At 40.3% G+C, this 16,834-nt stretch overlaps 1 protein-coding gene across 2 annotated transcripts; it reads right to left on the bottom strand.

Moving 5' to 3' along the window:
* Positions 1-5,241: 5,241 nt before the first annotated feature.
* On the bottom strand, positions 5,242-16,831 carry traf2b (Tnf receptor-associated factor 2b). Of its 2 annotated transcripts, none has more exons than XM_084572308.1 (11): positions 16,715-16,831; positions 11,880-12,082; positions 10,944-11,022; positions 10,685-10,783; positions 8,717-8,878; positions 8,550-8,624; positions 8,284-8,358; positions 7,202-7,426; positions 6,799-7,102; positions 6,395-6,543; positions 5,242-6,281 (listed from the first exon to the last, which is right to left on the bottom strand). In XM_084572308.1, exons 2-11 carry the CDS (start codon positions 12,053-12,055, stop codon positions 6,063-6,065), a joined length of 1,563 nt encoding a protein of 520 aa, XP_084428434.1. In that variant the 5' UTR covers positions 12,056-12,082; positions 16,715-16,831; the 3' UTR covers positions 5,242-6,062. The 2 variants fall into 2 exon arrangements, with proteins under 2 accessions (XP_084428434.1, XP_084428433.1); XM_084572307.1 differs by lacking the exon at positions 16,715-16,831 and adding an exon at positions 16,283-16,666.
* Between the last annotated feature and the right edge of the window lie 3 nt (positions 16,832-16,834).

The following is a 16,834-nucleotide window of genomic DNA, read 5'->3' on the forward strand; positions in this document are numbered from 1 at the left end:
AAGATTCAGCTCAATGTCTTGACATGTACTTTTAGAAGTCGCTGGTATAATTCAGAATTCATTGGTCCAACCATGATGAGAAGCCATCCTAGAACAGATGCAGCGAAACAGGCCCAAACAAGGACATTTCCTCCCCCATGTCTCACAGGCAGGATGAGGTTCTGATGCTGGAATGCAGCCTTGTTTCATCTCCAGACATGACGCAGAGACTTCAGGCTTGTTCACATGATGCTTAGAAAACCACAGACTGGTAGAGACATTTGTCTTGTAGAGCAGCCTCTTTGTCCTTGCCACTGCCATGGTTGTTCAGTGTTCTCCTGATGGTGGATTCATTAACATTAGCCAATGTGAGAGAGGCCTTTAGCTGCTTAGACGTTACCCCGAGTTACCGTTTGTGTCCTCTATGACTATTATGGGTCTTACTTTTGGAGTGATCTTTGTGGGTCAACTTTGTGGTGGGTACCTAAATCAGACAACCTAGTCTCATTACATTAATTGGAAACACTTCTGAGCATATGGACTATTAGCCTTGAAATGACCAGTGCACCATGCAGATATATAATATTGTGTCATTTTTTTTAATAAACAAATACCAAAGCATAATATTTCTGTTTCATTTGTTCGACTGGGATCTTGTCTTCTACTGCCAGGACTTGTGTGAATATCTGCTCATGGTTGGAGCCATTTTTATGCAGGAATGTCAACAATTCTGGGACGTGCACATCCTTTTAAGCGGAACTGTATAGTCATCATGAGCTGTTGTTTGTTTGCCACGTTAAGTTTTCATTCTGTTGACTCTGGAAGTAAAATGCGCGCCAAGAACCCCTCACGACAACGGAAGCCTTTCAACCAATAAACAGGAAACTGCAACAGCTTCTTGCTGTTAACGCAGAGTTAAGAGATGTTAGCGGTCTCGGACTGAGAAGTCTTCTTTGATCTTCTCAGGTCTGGAAATACATTTAACACGTATTACATTTTTAAATTTAGACCAGACAAGAAGACTTGTCAAGAAGCTATAATTATCCCTGATGTCCGTCAGACACGACTCTAGTGCATGACATGAATTGCTGCCTTTTTCTGCACATATATGGACATGGAAACATTTGATTGGCTTTGACATAGCCTCCGCAGACAAAGATGGTACACCTCAGCAAAAACCACATGGAAAATTTTCATTTATTTGTTCAGCAAAAATACAAATAAGTGGTATAAACTGATCAGTGGGTGGGATATGTGGTGCATTTTAGACAACCCACATTTTTCAGTGGGAGTCAAATATAGGCGTCTTTTGAGCCTTTCCTTGGACTTGCTTGTGCGGTTAGATTCACATTTGGTTCACATTTTCTTTAAGCACGCTTTGATTTGTTTGAGACCCTTAGCAAAAAGTAGTGTACTTGAAGTTAATTTTATTAAGTATGCTTGAGTATAAGTATAGCAAGTATACTACAGAGCATGTAGTTGTAGTGTACTAGAAAGTATACTAATTTAATACTTCTTAATACTACTAAATTGGAACATTTTTAAGTTCATACAAATATACTTTAAGTATACTTAAATAAATGAAAAGGTGGACTAGAAGTACATGACTAGTACAATGGCAGTATATAGAAGAGTGTACTTGTGGTAAACTTTAAGTATACGTCAATAAACTAAAATGTGGACTAGAAGTATATACCTAGTACATTAGTAGTATATAGATGAGTGTACTTGTTGTATACTTGAAAGTGTACTTTTGTAAACTTAAAATCACCTTTATATAAACTATACTTAAACTATACTTTTATAAACTTAAAAATGTTCCAATTTAGGCCGAAGAAGTATTAAATTAGTATACTTTCTAGTACACTACACGTACATGGTCTGTAGTATACATGCTATACTTATACTCAAGCATACTTAATGAAATGAACTTCAAGTATACTAGTTTTTGCTAAGGGAAGATATACTAAGTATTAGTACTTTGTGGCAGAAAGAAGTAAAAAAGTATACCAAAGTACAAGTATAAGCTTTAGTCTTAAAGTATAAGTGTGAGTCTTAGTAGTAATGTACTTAGTCTTAGACTTTATACTTTTCAGTATAAGCCAAGTATACTTCACTATACTATTCTTAAAGGAACAGTATGTAAGATTCTGGCCAAAACTGGTACTGCAATCACTTTCAAAATACTGTAGAACGGTGTATCCCCTCCAACCTCCCCCCTGACTCGAGGTTGCCAGGTTACCGAGGTAACGTTAGGCTACTCAATACGTCTCAATTACGTTTCACATCGCCATAATCGACGTGCTAATGTTGTTTTCCTCGGCGTTTCAGCATAATGACAGAGAAACGGGCTCATAATGCATCGCTAACGTTAGCAATGACGACTCGCCGTTTTTATTTCCCAAACAATTCCTTACCTTTTCAATTCGATGACCCACCTCCTCTGTATGCGCTAACGTAACGTTACTTTGCACGAACATGCATAACTTTGTTCGACTGTCGTGAATATTTGAAATGTCCATTTACATTATGTACAAGTAAGTTAGCCAGGAGAAAATTAGCAACGTGTGTCTTCAAATTCTTCTCCGTTTTCAGCCGTCTCCATCTTTCAAAGGCATCTCCTATACAAATCCTTGTTTTATTTCGGACGTAGTTCGGATTCATAACGAGGTCTTAGGTTTAGTAACGTTATACATGTTTTATCCAAACCAAAACACAACATGACAACATCAACATCAGTTCAGGGCTGCAACTCTCACTGGAGGACCACTGTTGTTGTCAGTGATATAAGTATTTGAAATGAACATGATTTCTTCATGTCATAGTGACATATCAGGGCCATTTTATGATTAATTGAAATACATTTCTTACATACTGTTCCTTTAAGTATATAAAATATAGTATGTAAAAAATAAACTTCAAGTACTGCCTCAGTTTTAGTATAAGTATACTTGCTAAGGGCGAATTCAGATTTGAATCAATGACTGGTCGGTCTTTGATGCAGCAATGCAGCCCTAAATTATTTCGACCGACATGTTTCACAGATGAGGTTCTTCTTCTCTTCTCGTGTGTCATTGATTTGTTTGTCCAGAGCACATGAAGGGATTTTTCTTTCCACCCAATCTCACTTTGACACCAGCAGTCACAATAAATATGTAGATCTTGGCCCACATTCATGAACGTTTATGAAAACGTGTGATTAATGTAGGTGTTGTCAGCTTTTTATGTGACTCATCTCTTTCCTTTTCATTTCAATTATACAGGGTTTAGGAAATGAACACAGAATGTCTCATGTTCCCCGTTTCAAGTAGGATCAAGTGTTTGCTTATTCAGATATACTGGAAAACGTAATAGATCCTTTGACTTCTTCCCCTATGACTGTAAATGACTTCTATAACTCAAGAACTTTCCAAAGAGCTGTCACTTATTTAATGTTTCCCTCGGCTCCAAGTAAACAAGTGATGGTTTGGGAAAATTACAAACAGTTACTCCTACCCTCAAACAAATATAGGCTGGAAAAAAAGAAGAGTTTGCAGCTATTAGTCTTTTTTTCTTGATACCCTGTTTGCAATTCATCAGAAAACGAACCGAACAGAGAATAGCAACATATTTCTCATTTATTTACCTATCATTTTATCATTGAATTGGTTTATTTTTGTCCAAATTTTGTCCTGGGTCTGGTTTTATCATTTTTTTCAAACAATGTCATCTTATCATCCTTTGTTTGAATACGTGCCAGCTGTCTACCGGGTTTTTCCACTGGCCCACATCAATCTGACCTCAGTGTGTTCTCAGATAACATACACTGCTGATGGGGTGGTGATGATCTACTGCATCAGCACGAGGCCATGAGTGTTGTGGAGTGAATACAGCGCGGTTTCGCGCTGACTCTTCAGTGAATAGTTGTATGATATCACATTGCTGCAGCTGCTCCATAGATGACTATGTTCAAGAAGGTGAGGTTTCCTTTTTCTTGAAACGCACCCCGCATGATGATAACCCTGTTGTGCTGACTCATATTTAATTTGAACCTGAAACTTCATACAGTCAAAATTGGAACGCAGTGGTTTGTTATGGGCATTCACTTTTAACAAGGCTCATGCTGAGCAGCTAATGAAATTGACTGTGATCAGAAACCTGGTTTAGTGTGTTAGCATGCTAGCATTAATCCACTGACATGAGACAAAAAGTGTCTGTCATCCCAGCTGTCATCGGGCGAGAGGCGGGGGTACAACCTGGTCAGTCTATCACAGGGCTAACACAGAGAGACAGACAACCACTCACACTCACATTCACACTTATGGCCAATTTATAATCACCAATGAACCTAATGAGCATGTCTTTGGACAGTGGGAGGAAGCCGGAGTACCCGGAGAGAACCCACGCAGACACAGGGAGAACATGTAAACTGCACACAGAAAGGCCCAGTCAGCCTGGATTCAAACCCAGAACCTTCTTGGTGTGAGGCATCAAACTAAGCTCATTCTGAATGGGACATGAATATCAGACGCAAATTTCATGTCAATCCATTTCTATTTTCATTTATTGTTTTTGCCAGGACAGCTCATTCGCAACCAGAAATGCATTCCATCAACACGACATGCTGGGTATCGGAAGCTAAGTTCTCGTACTGAATGCAGCTCGCAAGGTCTGAGCGGTAAGAGTTCACGTAAGAGCAACAGTCGTGCACCTGCAAACGAAACAGAACGCTCCAGAAAGGCTGCACCTTAGCAAGACCACATAGAAGACGCTGTTTACAACCACTACTTTAAGCGATCTCCACAGAGCTGTGAAAAAAAGGCAGGGCTGTCAGTTTAGCTGTGAGTCAGGCCCGAGTTGCAATAGTCAAAATTGAATTACCACAGAGGCTGTGATACTTAGCTTTCTGTCTAAATGGACTAGTTCCTACATAGTGCTCATAGTGCAACCAAGAACATCTTTGACCTAGTCCATGTTAGGATGTAAATTCATTTAGCGTTTGAAATGACTCGGGGTTCCCCAACAAGATAAGTAATCAGATTAACAAGTATAACCGTCTTTCCTACCCACTATCACGGTGATGTGGTTAGTACTTTGTATTTCTCACGATACTGTGCAATCCTTCTTAGTTGTTAAACGCACCGACTACTGGTTCAGCAAAAATCCCCTGGAAGTATCACCAGAAACTGATCCACGTCAATCACTCCAGGGGGGGAAGTTGCCACATTCGTATTTGATCGTTTGGGGAAGATTAAACACAGATTCAAGAATAGTGAACTGTAATTAGAGTAGCATGTGTTATTTAATGGCATGTGTTGCTATGCAACAGCTGTTTCACAATAGGTTCACGTGTCTGGATGTCACATACTAGTGAGGTGAAGTGACCTGTAGGATCAAGAAAAACTTAAAAAAAAAATATCACAACATACAGAAGCATACTGTATGAGCTGCTATACAAGTCCAAGTAACTTTACTGCAGTTAAAAGTTATAAAGAATGGTCATCTGATCAGATTTACAAGGTTAATAGGTTTACATGTAGAGGACCACAATGACAATAAATGGGATTATGGAACATTTTCTACATATTTAGAAAGATTATACAATAAACAGATAAGTTTTTTTTTATGATTACATGTAAATGATAATAAGGGTAACTCATAAAGTTTAAGGTGAACTAGAAGATTTATATAGATGACTGGGTTAATAGTAATTCATTATTGTGTGCGAACATGGGTGCTTTGTTGAACTACAAAGATAAAATAATTGATTCCTAGGTTCCCTGTACCGGTGCATATCAGAGATGTAAATGCGCATTATAATGCTGATTATAATTATTAATATTCCATACTAGTATATATGTATATAGATATATGTGTATTTATATAATAAATATATGTTGCATAAGTTTTTCCACTGATGACCTGATTCTCAGAGGGTGGCACTTATAATCATTACAAACCACCACCATGATTATCATTATCAAATGTTATAGTCACATATGCGACAGTATGTATACATTTATTTTTTTACTATATATATAATAATATTAACATTATCTAAACTCAGACTATTCAGCATTGTGTGTACTTCCACAGTACACCCTCTATAAGCCTGTGAGGTCTACAATGGCTTTAATGAAAATGGTATCATCTCTCAGATAAGGGCTCTTGCCGGCCAGTTTAGCCAGCGGACAGAAGAGCGGGCATCCGCTGGCGATGTTCATCTCACTGATCGGCCGCTGGAAGGAGGTGGAGGTGACGTCGGGGCGGAAAGCGTCGATAATGTGCTCCCTGTTGTTCTGATCCAGGAGCATCAGAGTCACCTGAGGAATGAGAGCAAGAGGAGAACGTCAGCTTTTTTATTTTATCTTTTGTGGAACGTATTGTGTTTGTGGATTAATATCAATTTATCTTTTTTTTTTTTTTTCCCCCCTACCTTCTGACTGAATGGCCATTTGAGCAGGGCATCGCACTTGCCCCTCATGACGACGAAAAACAGCGAGAGGTGGGTTCCTCGACCCGTCCCGTCGCCGTTCAGATACAGCCTCAGGCACATTTTGTATCCATATTTGCTGGAATAAAATGCTGCACAAGGGAGAAGTGACAGAAAAATAGAGGATGTAAACAGAGCCTTAAAACTGTGTCGTGGAGGAACTGGAATGACGCGAACAACAGGGGCACAATGACATGGAATTTCCCCCGTCTGCAGGCCAAGAGTTAAGTTTAAACAAACCACATGATCGCTGAGCTCACGTTCAAAAATAACCTTTCATCTGGGCCTAAAGATACACCACAAGTACAGAAGACACCTTTGAAGATGAGTGGCGTCTTTCATCTTACCTGGTGAGAACATTGCAGGTGCTCGACCGGCTACGGCATCCTGTCTGCGGCGGGAGAAGTCGGAGATTTTCCAGACAAATATTCCATCGTAAGTGCAGAACTGGAGTTCTCGCACCAGCTGTTCGGTCTCAGACAGCTGCAAGTCTCTCATAGTCAACGTCCTCTCTAGCTGCCGTACTTTGTTAGACAGATTATCAATCTTTTCTTGGTCTAAACGATGCTGATGTGAGAAAGCCTCCAGGGTAAGCGAACTGCGCTCCACTTCCCGGTTCAGCACGCACACAATATTTTCCAAAGCGCTGACCTGTTGGAAAACAGTAACAAACACATTAAGAGGGTGTTCTCGTTTAAAATCGGTGAACAACGATGATTAAAACAGAGCAATATGTCTGGTGAGACTCACTTTTTTTTCCAAGTCCACCGACTGAGAGGGCGCTGCTGCAGCTCTGGGTCTGGAGTCCTCCTCAGGAGCCCTGTACAGGCCGACACCAGAGTCCTCCTGCCACTCCCCAGAACCAGCAGCAGCATCTGTACGTGTCCGAGTCAAAGACAGCACCATGGACAGGAGCAGACGCAGGTGGTCCATCGTGCTGGCGTGCTCATGGTCGCTCAGCTTCCCGTTGTCTATCTGAGGGGGCGCAGAAGGAGCACAACGAAGATTAATCAGCGACATCTGCGATCAAAACCGAAGTGAACCAGCTGCAGTCGGGTTTAATCAGTGGTGAGTTTGATATTCAAGTACCCAACAGAAACAGAGCCGCAGCTCAGGAAACCACCTAAAACTCTTGTTTATCGTTTATGTTTTTTTTTTTAATCCAGAAAGTCAGAGGACTTTTTGGACATACTGTAAACAGTAAAGGGGCGTACACACAGGAAGAGACCAGCAGCGATATAATAAGAGCAGACCGTGGAAATGAATGAAATTGAGAGGTAATATTCTTTAGAAAAGAATCATCTTAAATACAGGTTTCAAAGCTAAAACAATTCTCTGAGTGACATTAAATTTTCAGGGCTTGAATCTGCTCCAACAGGATGGTGTGGGTGTAGTTTGGCAACATCCTGTTAACAGGGCCTCAAGTGGCTTCAAAGTTTGATTTAAAAGCTCTGCTAAACTCTGATTGGTGCTTGGGTGCATCTTTCAAACTGAGCTCCGCCCACTTCCCACTAGGAAGAAAGCCAAAGAAAATAAAGGTGGCTCTCTCAACTGAAACGAAAACGCTATGAAAGGGTTTTATGTGCACGTCAGCACAGAGGCGAAAATATATGTTCAATGCTTTTAAGTTTGTTTTAGTTTGATACAGTATGTGTAAACACTATCCTAATACTGACATCTGTGATAATACTGACATACTTCTAATTTAAACAACATGCTTGGAAACATACTCCATTATAAAACCATAAAAGGTCATTTAAATCAATGCATATCATTTTTAATAAACAGCATCACAGTTGAAGTCATATATTTGATTATTATGTTGTACATACCACAGATTTACAGCCCACTTCAATGAATGGACATGCGCTCTTTGACTTGGCGCAGGACTTGATGTGGTCACTGAACTGAAGGCAGAATAAAAAAAAAAAAAAAAGGACAGAGTTAGTGAAGAATCACAAACAACTCAAAAATAAAAGTGGAAGTGAATCAGAAAGAAACCAAGTGGTCTTCAGGAAACATTTTCTGAAAGGTCCTCAGACAGACAACTTCTCAATATTACTTTCACTTTTAAAAGCAACAGCGCAATTTCAGTAACCTTTTCTCTTGGGATCTTCTTCTTTCCGCAGTCCTTGCATTGTAAGGGAAATTTTAGACAGATCTCATCGTGGGCCTAAAACACAAAAAAAAAAGTATTATTTTTTTTGCGCATTTCCTCAGACACAACCAGACAGTGCTTCACTGCACATAATCCGTCTTTCTCACCTTTATGTCTTTATAGTTGAATGTCATTTTGCAGTATTTGCAGTTCAGGCTTCTCGCCTCACATTCTCTCTCATTATGTCTTTCTTTCTCCGACTGCAGGATGAAGTTTTGGCAGGCTTCGCATTGTGTACGCTCAAATTCACAGCGGCCTTCGTGCTGAGCCTAAGCGAAAGGACAAAAATGCATTTCGGTTATAAAACTGTCTGCTGCTCTCACGCACAGCAGGTGTGGCTGGTACTGCACCATCTATTAAACATAATACAGACTGACAAGGTGTGTTTTACAGCTCTTTGAGGGAAAGTGTCATTTAGCATCAAATAGCACTTAGAGCAGTAAACGCTTTGTCTGGTCTTATATAAAGATGCTGCACCCAGCTCAATAAAAACAAAGGCTGTTCACAAAAGCTATTAAAATGACATTAACTGACAACAAGCTGTTCCAACAGCAACTGCAGTGTGGGTTTTTATTTTTTTTTCTGCACAACCAGTTCTTCCTTTATCAGATAAAAAGTAGATGGGAGGTAAAACCATGACTGATTATGAAAGATATGTTAAGCTATCATGATTCAGTGGTTGTGTAATTTTTTTTTTTCCGTTGTGTAACCCAAGTGTGGTTCGTATATAATATACAAACAGAGTAGAATAAAAAGAGTGAGCTTAAAGCAAAACTGAATCCTAAAGCAATAATAGGAAGTCGCTGGAACATGTTGAAATAATATTGCAGAAAAACCTAAATAATAAAAAAATAAAAAGTAATTACAACACTGAATTACTGAAACGTGACTTTTTTTTTTTATTTTATTTTAAGTTGTTACGTGTTTGACGGTCCTACAAAAAAAAAAAACGAAAATCAAAACTCGCGGGTTACGCAAAGGCGGATGTTGTGGGGAGGAGCTTAATAACCAGGAAGTCGGTGTCTTTCAGAATGACTGCAAGCAACATGGTGGAACCCGCCGACCGAGATCGGACCGAGGTAGGTTAGCATGTTTTTTGATCGGACTGCTCGCTTTTCAGATGTCGTCTTAACGTCTGCAAATAACCGAACTGCGAAATTAAATGTGAATCATCGTCAGGAGGTTTTTATTCAGCTCCCCGTCTTGACCGCACTACTCAGACGACACATTTTACATAGTTTTGCAGTTTTGCACAGCCTCATTTTGGGTGTGTGCGGTCTGTTTTGCAAGCAACAGTGACGAAGACAGAGTCCCACAGATGCACACCCAAACATGTGGGTGTTGTCACTCGAAGCAGTAATCATTTCTTAAGCACTGCAATTACGCTTCTTCATTTGCAAGTCAACCAGGCAGAACCTGCTTTGCAAAGCAAGCCAAATCGTCTCGAGCATCAGCCTCTTTCAAACTGATTTCCTGCACATTTTACACATGTCTAGAGCCTGATCTAGATACAATACCACAACAGAGAAAAAGCCCAGTAAACATCCTCCACAAAGAATTAGCAGCGGGAAGCCACCTCTTTACAAAACAAACTCGCTTCCGTCCCCTAAACAGAGATATTTACAGTAGAAACAAACCGACGGCAAACCTTTCTGTGAATTTACAAACTCCTATCTGTCTGAAAGACATAGCTCACTGTCTAAACCAGTTCCTGTTTTGAGTCCACAAATTAGTGCTAAGTCGCTAGTTTCCCTAGCAGCTTAATAGGTTTAATGGTCAACTCATACGCCCTGCAATCTCAACTGTCTATTTTATGTCGGTACTTTCCACTGGGTTGTTGTTGATAACTGAGCTGGATAGGAGGGGACTTTCCAGCATGTTAAGTTTCACTTCCTCTCTCGTAGTGCAGCGTGTGTAAATGAAACACATTGTTCAGCCATTATGTGAGCCATGTGCTTTAGGAGAACAGCTTGAACAGCTCGTGTCGGGTTACCTTACCGCATGTGACTCTGTACAGGACAAACCATGAGATACAAAGCAGGTATACCCACATCACAAGAGAAATGAAACCCCACCTCATACTCCTTTATAGATCCAGTCCAGCTGCAGCCCTGGTTCAAACATCTGGCAGGCAGACTTGCTATTTCTCGTCCTGCCGCATTGTCTGGAAATGCCTGGTGGGCAAGAGCATGAACAAAGAAGATGGTGATCGCATAAAGCTGCTAATTATAATACAAAACAAAAATAGGAGTTTGCATTGTGCGGTGCAGGAAACCCCCGCCTGACTATAGTCATGTTTTGTTTGTTTAAATGGGAATGAGGGCTATAACTTACCTCATTACTATTTAGAATGGAGATAGGTTCTTCATAAATTTCCTCTTGTCGGCAGGCTTCACAAGGCTTGGGGCCAGCACTGACAAACAAAACAGGTTTGTGACTTTATGGTGGGGGAAAAAAAAAAACAGCTGCTTGGCACCCACGGTCAGCAACAATTTTCCTGCTGGACTGGAACGCGTGCTGACCAGTAATGGATTACGGCCCAAGTAGATGAATCATTGATGCAACAGAAGTGAAAGAAGCTAGTAGCATAATATCGCAAAAATGAATGACGTGCGCAAAAACAAAAGCATGTGTGTGCAGTTGTCGCATGATGAATTCAAAAGCACAAGCACTACAGGTTTTTGTAGCAGGTCACACGAAATGAATATGAATACCACAAGACACAAGCACTAAGACAATTCACATGCGAAAACTGACATTTCACAACTGCGTTTTGCGCAATGGTATTTACGTATAAGATACAGTTTAATGACTGTGGTTATTTGTATTATTTAAAATAATACATTTTTTCAGTAAAGTTCAAGAATTTCTGTCACATCATGTGTAATGATACTGTCAAAGTATCATGATACTGTCAAAGTATCACGATACTGTCAAAGTATCATTACACATGTATATTCATATTCATGCAATAATGAACATCTGGTGAGTCAGTTTAAAAGGAGTGGGAAAGAAAACAATGGACACCTTTAGAATGAGTCAGCATGGCCACATCCTTGTGATTCACTGACATCAGAATTAGAGATCAGAGTCCAGTCATGTGAGAGATGAGTCTGCATTAATTAACTGATCCTGAGGCCCCAGAGGCGAGCAGAGATAAGAACACAGGATGTGCTGAAGCATGTCCAGTAAGAGTGGGAAGCATTAGGGAGGGGAAGGGGTTTTTGCATTTCACACGCTTGTGGGTGGTCTGAGGACCCTCCAGTGTACCTGGTGAGCTGCTTGAAGCAGTGTACACAGAAGCGGTGTCCGCACTGAGCCTGGACAGGCTTCCTCAGGACCTGGAGACACTGCTGACATTTGTACTTATTCTCCATGGGCACTGACAGCACACTGAGGGGTATCCCTGGTAAAGAGTTCGGAGAGTCCATTGAGATACGGGCCATTCTTCTCCATCAATCTGGTGCAGTATCCTGGAAATAAAATAAAAAAACAGCTGTTAACGGCAACACTTCACAGCATACATGCAACAGAAAGAGAGTTTGTGATTTCCCATGAGCAAACTACCAGTATGTCAGCCAACGTCTAAAAACCCTTGAGCAAATAATTCCACAGTGACATTGCTGGAATGATTCAACGCCGCGAAACTGCATGACACCATCTCTGAGGTAAACCACGTCTGAGCAAGACATTTGATATTTGAACTCGACAACAAAACAAATATGCCCCCTTACAGTACATCCTTAAAAGCTGTGCCCGCAAATGTATGGATACACACTCCAATGGCAATCACACTAACAACTTCCTGCTACTACATTATATCTTCATCTTCTATGAAACACAAAACCAATCAACCCTACCTCTGCAGCGCTGTTGAATTGTCTGGCTAAACTCATTTTTTTGCATTTCCCGATCCGCTTTGGCGGCACTAAAAACAAGATCCATCAACGGAGCCGTCGACACAAAGCAGTGTTGTTAGGGAGGGACTTTTTTTGGGGTGGAACACTTGCACATTGGGAGTGGTTGAGGGGTGAGCTTCGTCATTAAAAAATGAAATGCCCCGTATGCAAGATGGACGCACTGTACTTCCACCAAAAGAACCAAGCGCCATGGCCAACTGCGAGATCCAGATTTTCTTCAAAGCTTGGTAATTCCATTGGGTAGTTCGCCAGCTCAGACGCTGTTCTCGTTGCTTCCCGTTGTAAACTGGATTTCGAGAACAGAGGAGAATTCCCATCCCTAATGGCAGGCTGAGTCTGACTAATCAAGACAACCTCCACATCAGCCTTGTGACTCTCAGAGGTCTCTCGAACATTGGAAAGTCTTGCCAATGTTGACCTTCTCCTCTCATCCATGTCTCCTTTTCGCCAGGTATGTGTGCAAATACCAGTTATGAAGAGATATTTGCTAAGTTTGAAAACAACAAAAAAAAAAGAGTATGGGCATACGCCTTCTAACAGCTAGAGTATCACATACACCATTACTAGTTTACACCACAGGGTGGCGCCTCCTAGTACATCAAGTGTCACTCTTGCATCTGTCTCTCTTTTTTTTTTTTTTTGACTTCCTCACCTGCTGTGTGTTGAATAAATGTATTGTGTGGAAATCCCTACACTTCCTCTCCTGCCTTGCAACATCACCTATGCCGAAGCTATGCTACTAGGCAATCGCGGCTAAGCTTCCCCCTCCAACTCCACGACGCTACAGCCTTCCGTGTTCGGACTCGCTGCTGTAGCACAAAGGATTTGTATTTCCCAACCAAATGATGTAGGCGCGCGTTAAAATTATCCAAATATCACAAATGCAAATGGCATTCAAAGACATGTAAATCTACTGAGGCTACAGTGAAACTTGTGTGCGACGAAAAAGTGAAATATATTTGTTTTGTGATCTGAACACAATTTTTTTTTCTGATGTAGTTTTAGAATACTGGGGGGGGGTATTTCTGTACTGGTCAAACACTTGTCTGATTGGTTTCCTTAGAATATAACTATAGTAGACGGACTGGAGACACAGATAAGTCATAGACAAAATACCCATGCTATTTTACAGAAAGGTAAGACTCATTTCCCACTCTTATCTGGTTTTTGTCGTATGCATGTCTGAAATGGAAACGGGACGGAAAGTTAAAAGCCTAAAAATAGACAACTGAGTGAGAAATACAACATCAAGCAAACCACAAGAGGACACTGTGCCCACCTGTTTTTTTTAGACCTCAGGTATCAAAACATAAAACCTCTGTTTTCAGCACCACCACGTGTTCAAGCTGAATGCTTTTATTTCCTGAGGGGATTTTAAAAACGTCAGTCTTCTAACCACAGATGGACCGGGGCATCGGTGATAAGTCATGAAAGGCTAATGGTTCCAACCATTCATTTGCACAAAACTGCCCCCCGGGGACAAATAAAGTTTTCCGAATCTGAATCTGAATCTGAATTTGCTCACAGCTGGGTTTGAAATAAGTCTGAATTTGTTAATAAGTCACTCAGCTGATATTTGTGCTTGTGCTTCCATCAATGTATCTGTATGATATCTGGGCGTTAGGAACATAGGTTTTAAAGCAACAATTTAAAGTCACTAAGTAAAATATCTGGGTATTAATTTAGTGCCATCTATTGGAAGTATTATGAAGGTTGTCAGCAGGTGCATGCCTGTACACTGGTTAAATGAGGTCCCAGGACTGAACGGGGTTTTCCCCCCAAGATAACTAACGTTTATGGCACAAAAGGAAGTCACATAAAGTTTGACGGAGATTGACGGCAGCTGTAACGATCTGTTCTGTTTTCACAGCAGCCAGTGTGACGAGAACACCGCTAGGTCAAAAGCGACAGCATGACGGGGACTTTCTGTTTTGTTAAGATAAAGAATTCTTAGCAGTGCGTTACAAGGAAAGCCAAAGCTGGAACTGACGAAACCTGAATGTTACACAAGGCTCTAAACTGCAAAATAGTCATTTCTATAGTTGTCCCAAGTCTCATTAAAGAGCATGTCAATAACCAAGCACAAATGAACAGCACATTTTTATTTGTCTTTGCAAAAACAATAAAACAAAATCCCCTTGCTATATGTATGTTATTGCTGTTAGTACATAGTACATCATTTATGATCAAAAAAATCCCTTGTGGGAAATGAGTGGGGTGTGTTTTTTTTTTTTTTTTATAACAACAAATGTCATCATATACTGACATACTCCAACACAACCACAATCTACTGTCTGTCATGAAACCTAAGTGGGCTGCAGATTAGTCGCTGTATTAGTTTCTCCAATTTCCGTGTGCATCCATGTTGTTGTCATTAATTAATTCTGGTTTAAACTCTGCCGAGTCCAAAAGCTAAACAACTCCGAGCAGTGCTGACTTCATCCATTAGCTTTTGTTTGAGTACAAGCATGTCTTAAGTGAACATACAAAGACACCCACAAATTAAATATTGGAGCAAGTTCAAGTTATCAAACACTAACTGAAATGAGAGAAAGGGGAAAAAATGCTGCTTTTGCACAAAAAAAACACACTGTTCCTGTGTGTTCTTGCAGTTAGAGGTCTCCTTAGACATTTTTGCAGACGTGGCCTAAAAGAATATATCCAAATCCTCTTTTATGGTTAACCCCATGTAGGGAAACGAAATTATAAGTAGTTCCCAAATGTAAAAACTAAAAACATAAATGAAAGGGATGCAAATTCAAAGGTCACTGTGGCCCACACAGTCATTTCAGTGGGAGACTAAATAACTCACAAAACACAAGATCAAATGACTAAATGCACTCAACAAATGTCTCATGGCTATCATGAGACTTGTCAGCCTTTAGTAATAACGCTATACAGCACAGTCACCCAAGTATCATAACACTTTCTGCAATACTTAACAAGATGTTAATTGTCTAAAACTTTTAAGTATTTGAACAGTTTTAATTGAGTTTCAAGCATAATCCATTGATTTTGAAGATAACTGGCAACAATACTACATTTTAATTTTGAAGGAACTAAATTCAGACCTGTCATATTAAGACTGAACTATAAATATTGGTTAAGTTACAGTGAATTTTCTAAGAAATATGATAAGCAAGTACTCAGTTCACTAGAATGACAATGTTTCTCAGTAAAATGACACCGTGGCAAGCTGTACAAACCTGTCTAACCTCATTAACTTATACAACACTTTGACAGCTGTTAAGGAGGACTGATACGAGAACGCACGCAAGCTGTTGTTTGGTTAGCAAAGAGTATCCATAGAAACTATGAGAGGGTGCCAATCACAAATGTTCTGAAAACAGCAGACAGCAAGAACCACATTTATCTTGATGAAATACTAAGTCACACACTCTGTGACTGGATGCCAGAAACAAGAAGTGACTGAAAATAAAAACTGCCATTGCACTGCAGTGCACACACACATGAAAAAAAAATACTTCTTTTTCCAGCCCTCAACACCAATAGCTGTCTCCACACTCAAAAACAATAAAAACTCTTCCTTCAGTCTTCACATCACTTGTGTCCCGGACAAAATTAGTCCCAGCTGCTCTTAAACATTTACCCTTAGCCCATAATAGTATGAAAACCTCCCTCTGCTCTGACTTGCTCGTCCTTAGTTTTTGCCATGTTCACTGCTCACTGCTTCTACCTCACTACTGACAGACCCTCTCCTGTCACGAACTGAAACTAAACTGGACTACTCACCGAGTACGTACGGAGTTCAGGTCCTGATGCACTTATACGTCTCTACCCTTAGTATTTCAGTGTGTTGGTAGCTACACCCTCTCCATGACGTGTACGTAACATTTAGTTTCAGTGCTCAGGTCAGCAACTATATAAACTGCCTTTGCATTATTCTGAGAGCTATTATGCCTTTATACAACCAAATTAGTTCAGCAGTTATATTTTTGAGTATGTTTGTATTTGGGCTATTGGATGTAAAACCGTGGTCTAGCTATTCAACACTTAGCTTTTTAATCGTATAACTAGCTACCCAACTTTAAGCAGCTAACGCCAAGTTGGACGGTGTTTGACTATTACTGTTTATATTGTGGATTTGGTGGATTAACTACTCAGTTAGCTAACCAGCTAACTTACTCGTCTGGCAAGGAGAAACGGCCACTACGGCAAACTAACCTTATCGTCTCGGTCGAATCTCTGTCTGAGGACAAACGAAATTATTTCATAGAGAATTGTTGCAACGGCTCGCCCTTCTGTGCCGTTGCAATGTTTACAACGTTGCTTGTTGCGTTTGCT

The sequence above is a fragment of the Chelon labrosus genome (genome assembly GCF_963514085.1).
Source record: "Chelon labrosus genome assembly, chromosome: 22".
In the NCBI taxonomy this organism is placed as follows: domain Eukaryota; kingdom Metazoa; phylum Chordata; class Actinopteri; order Mugiliformes; family Mugilidae; genus Chelon; species Chelon labrosus.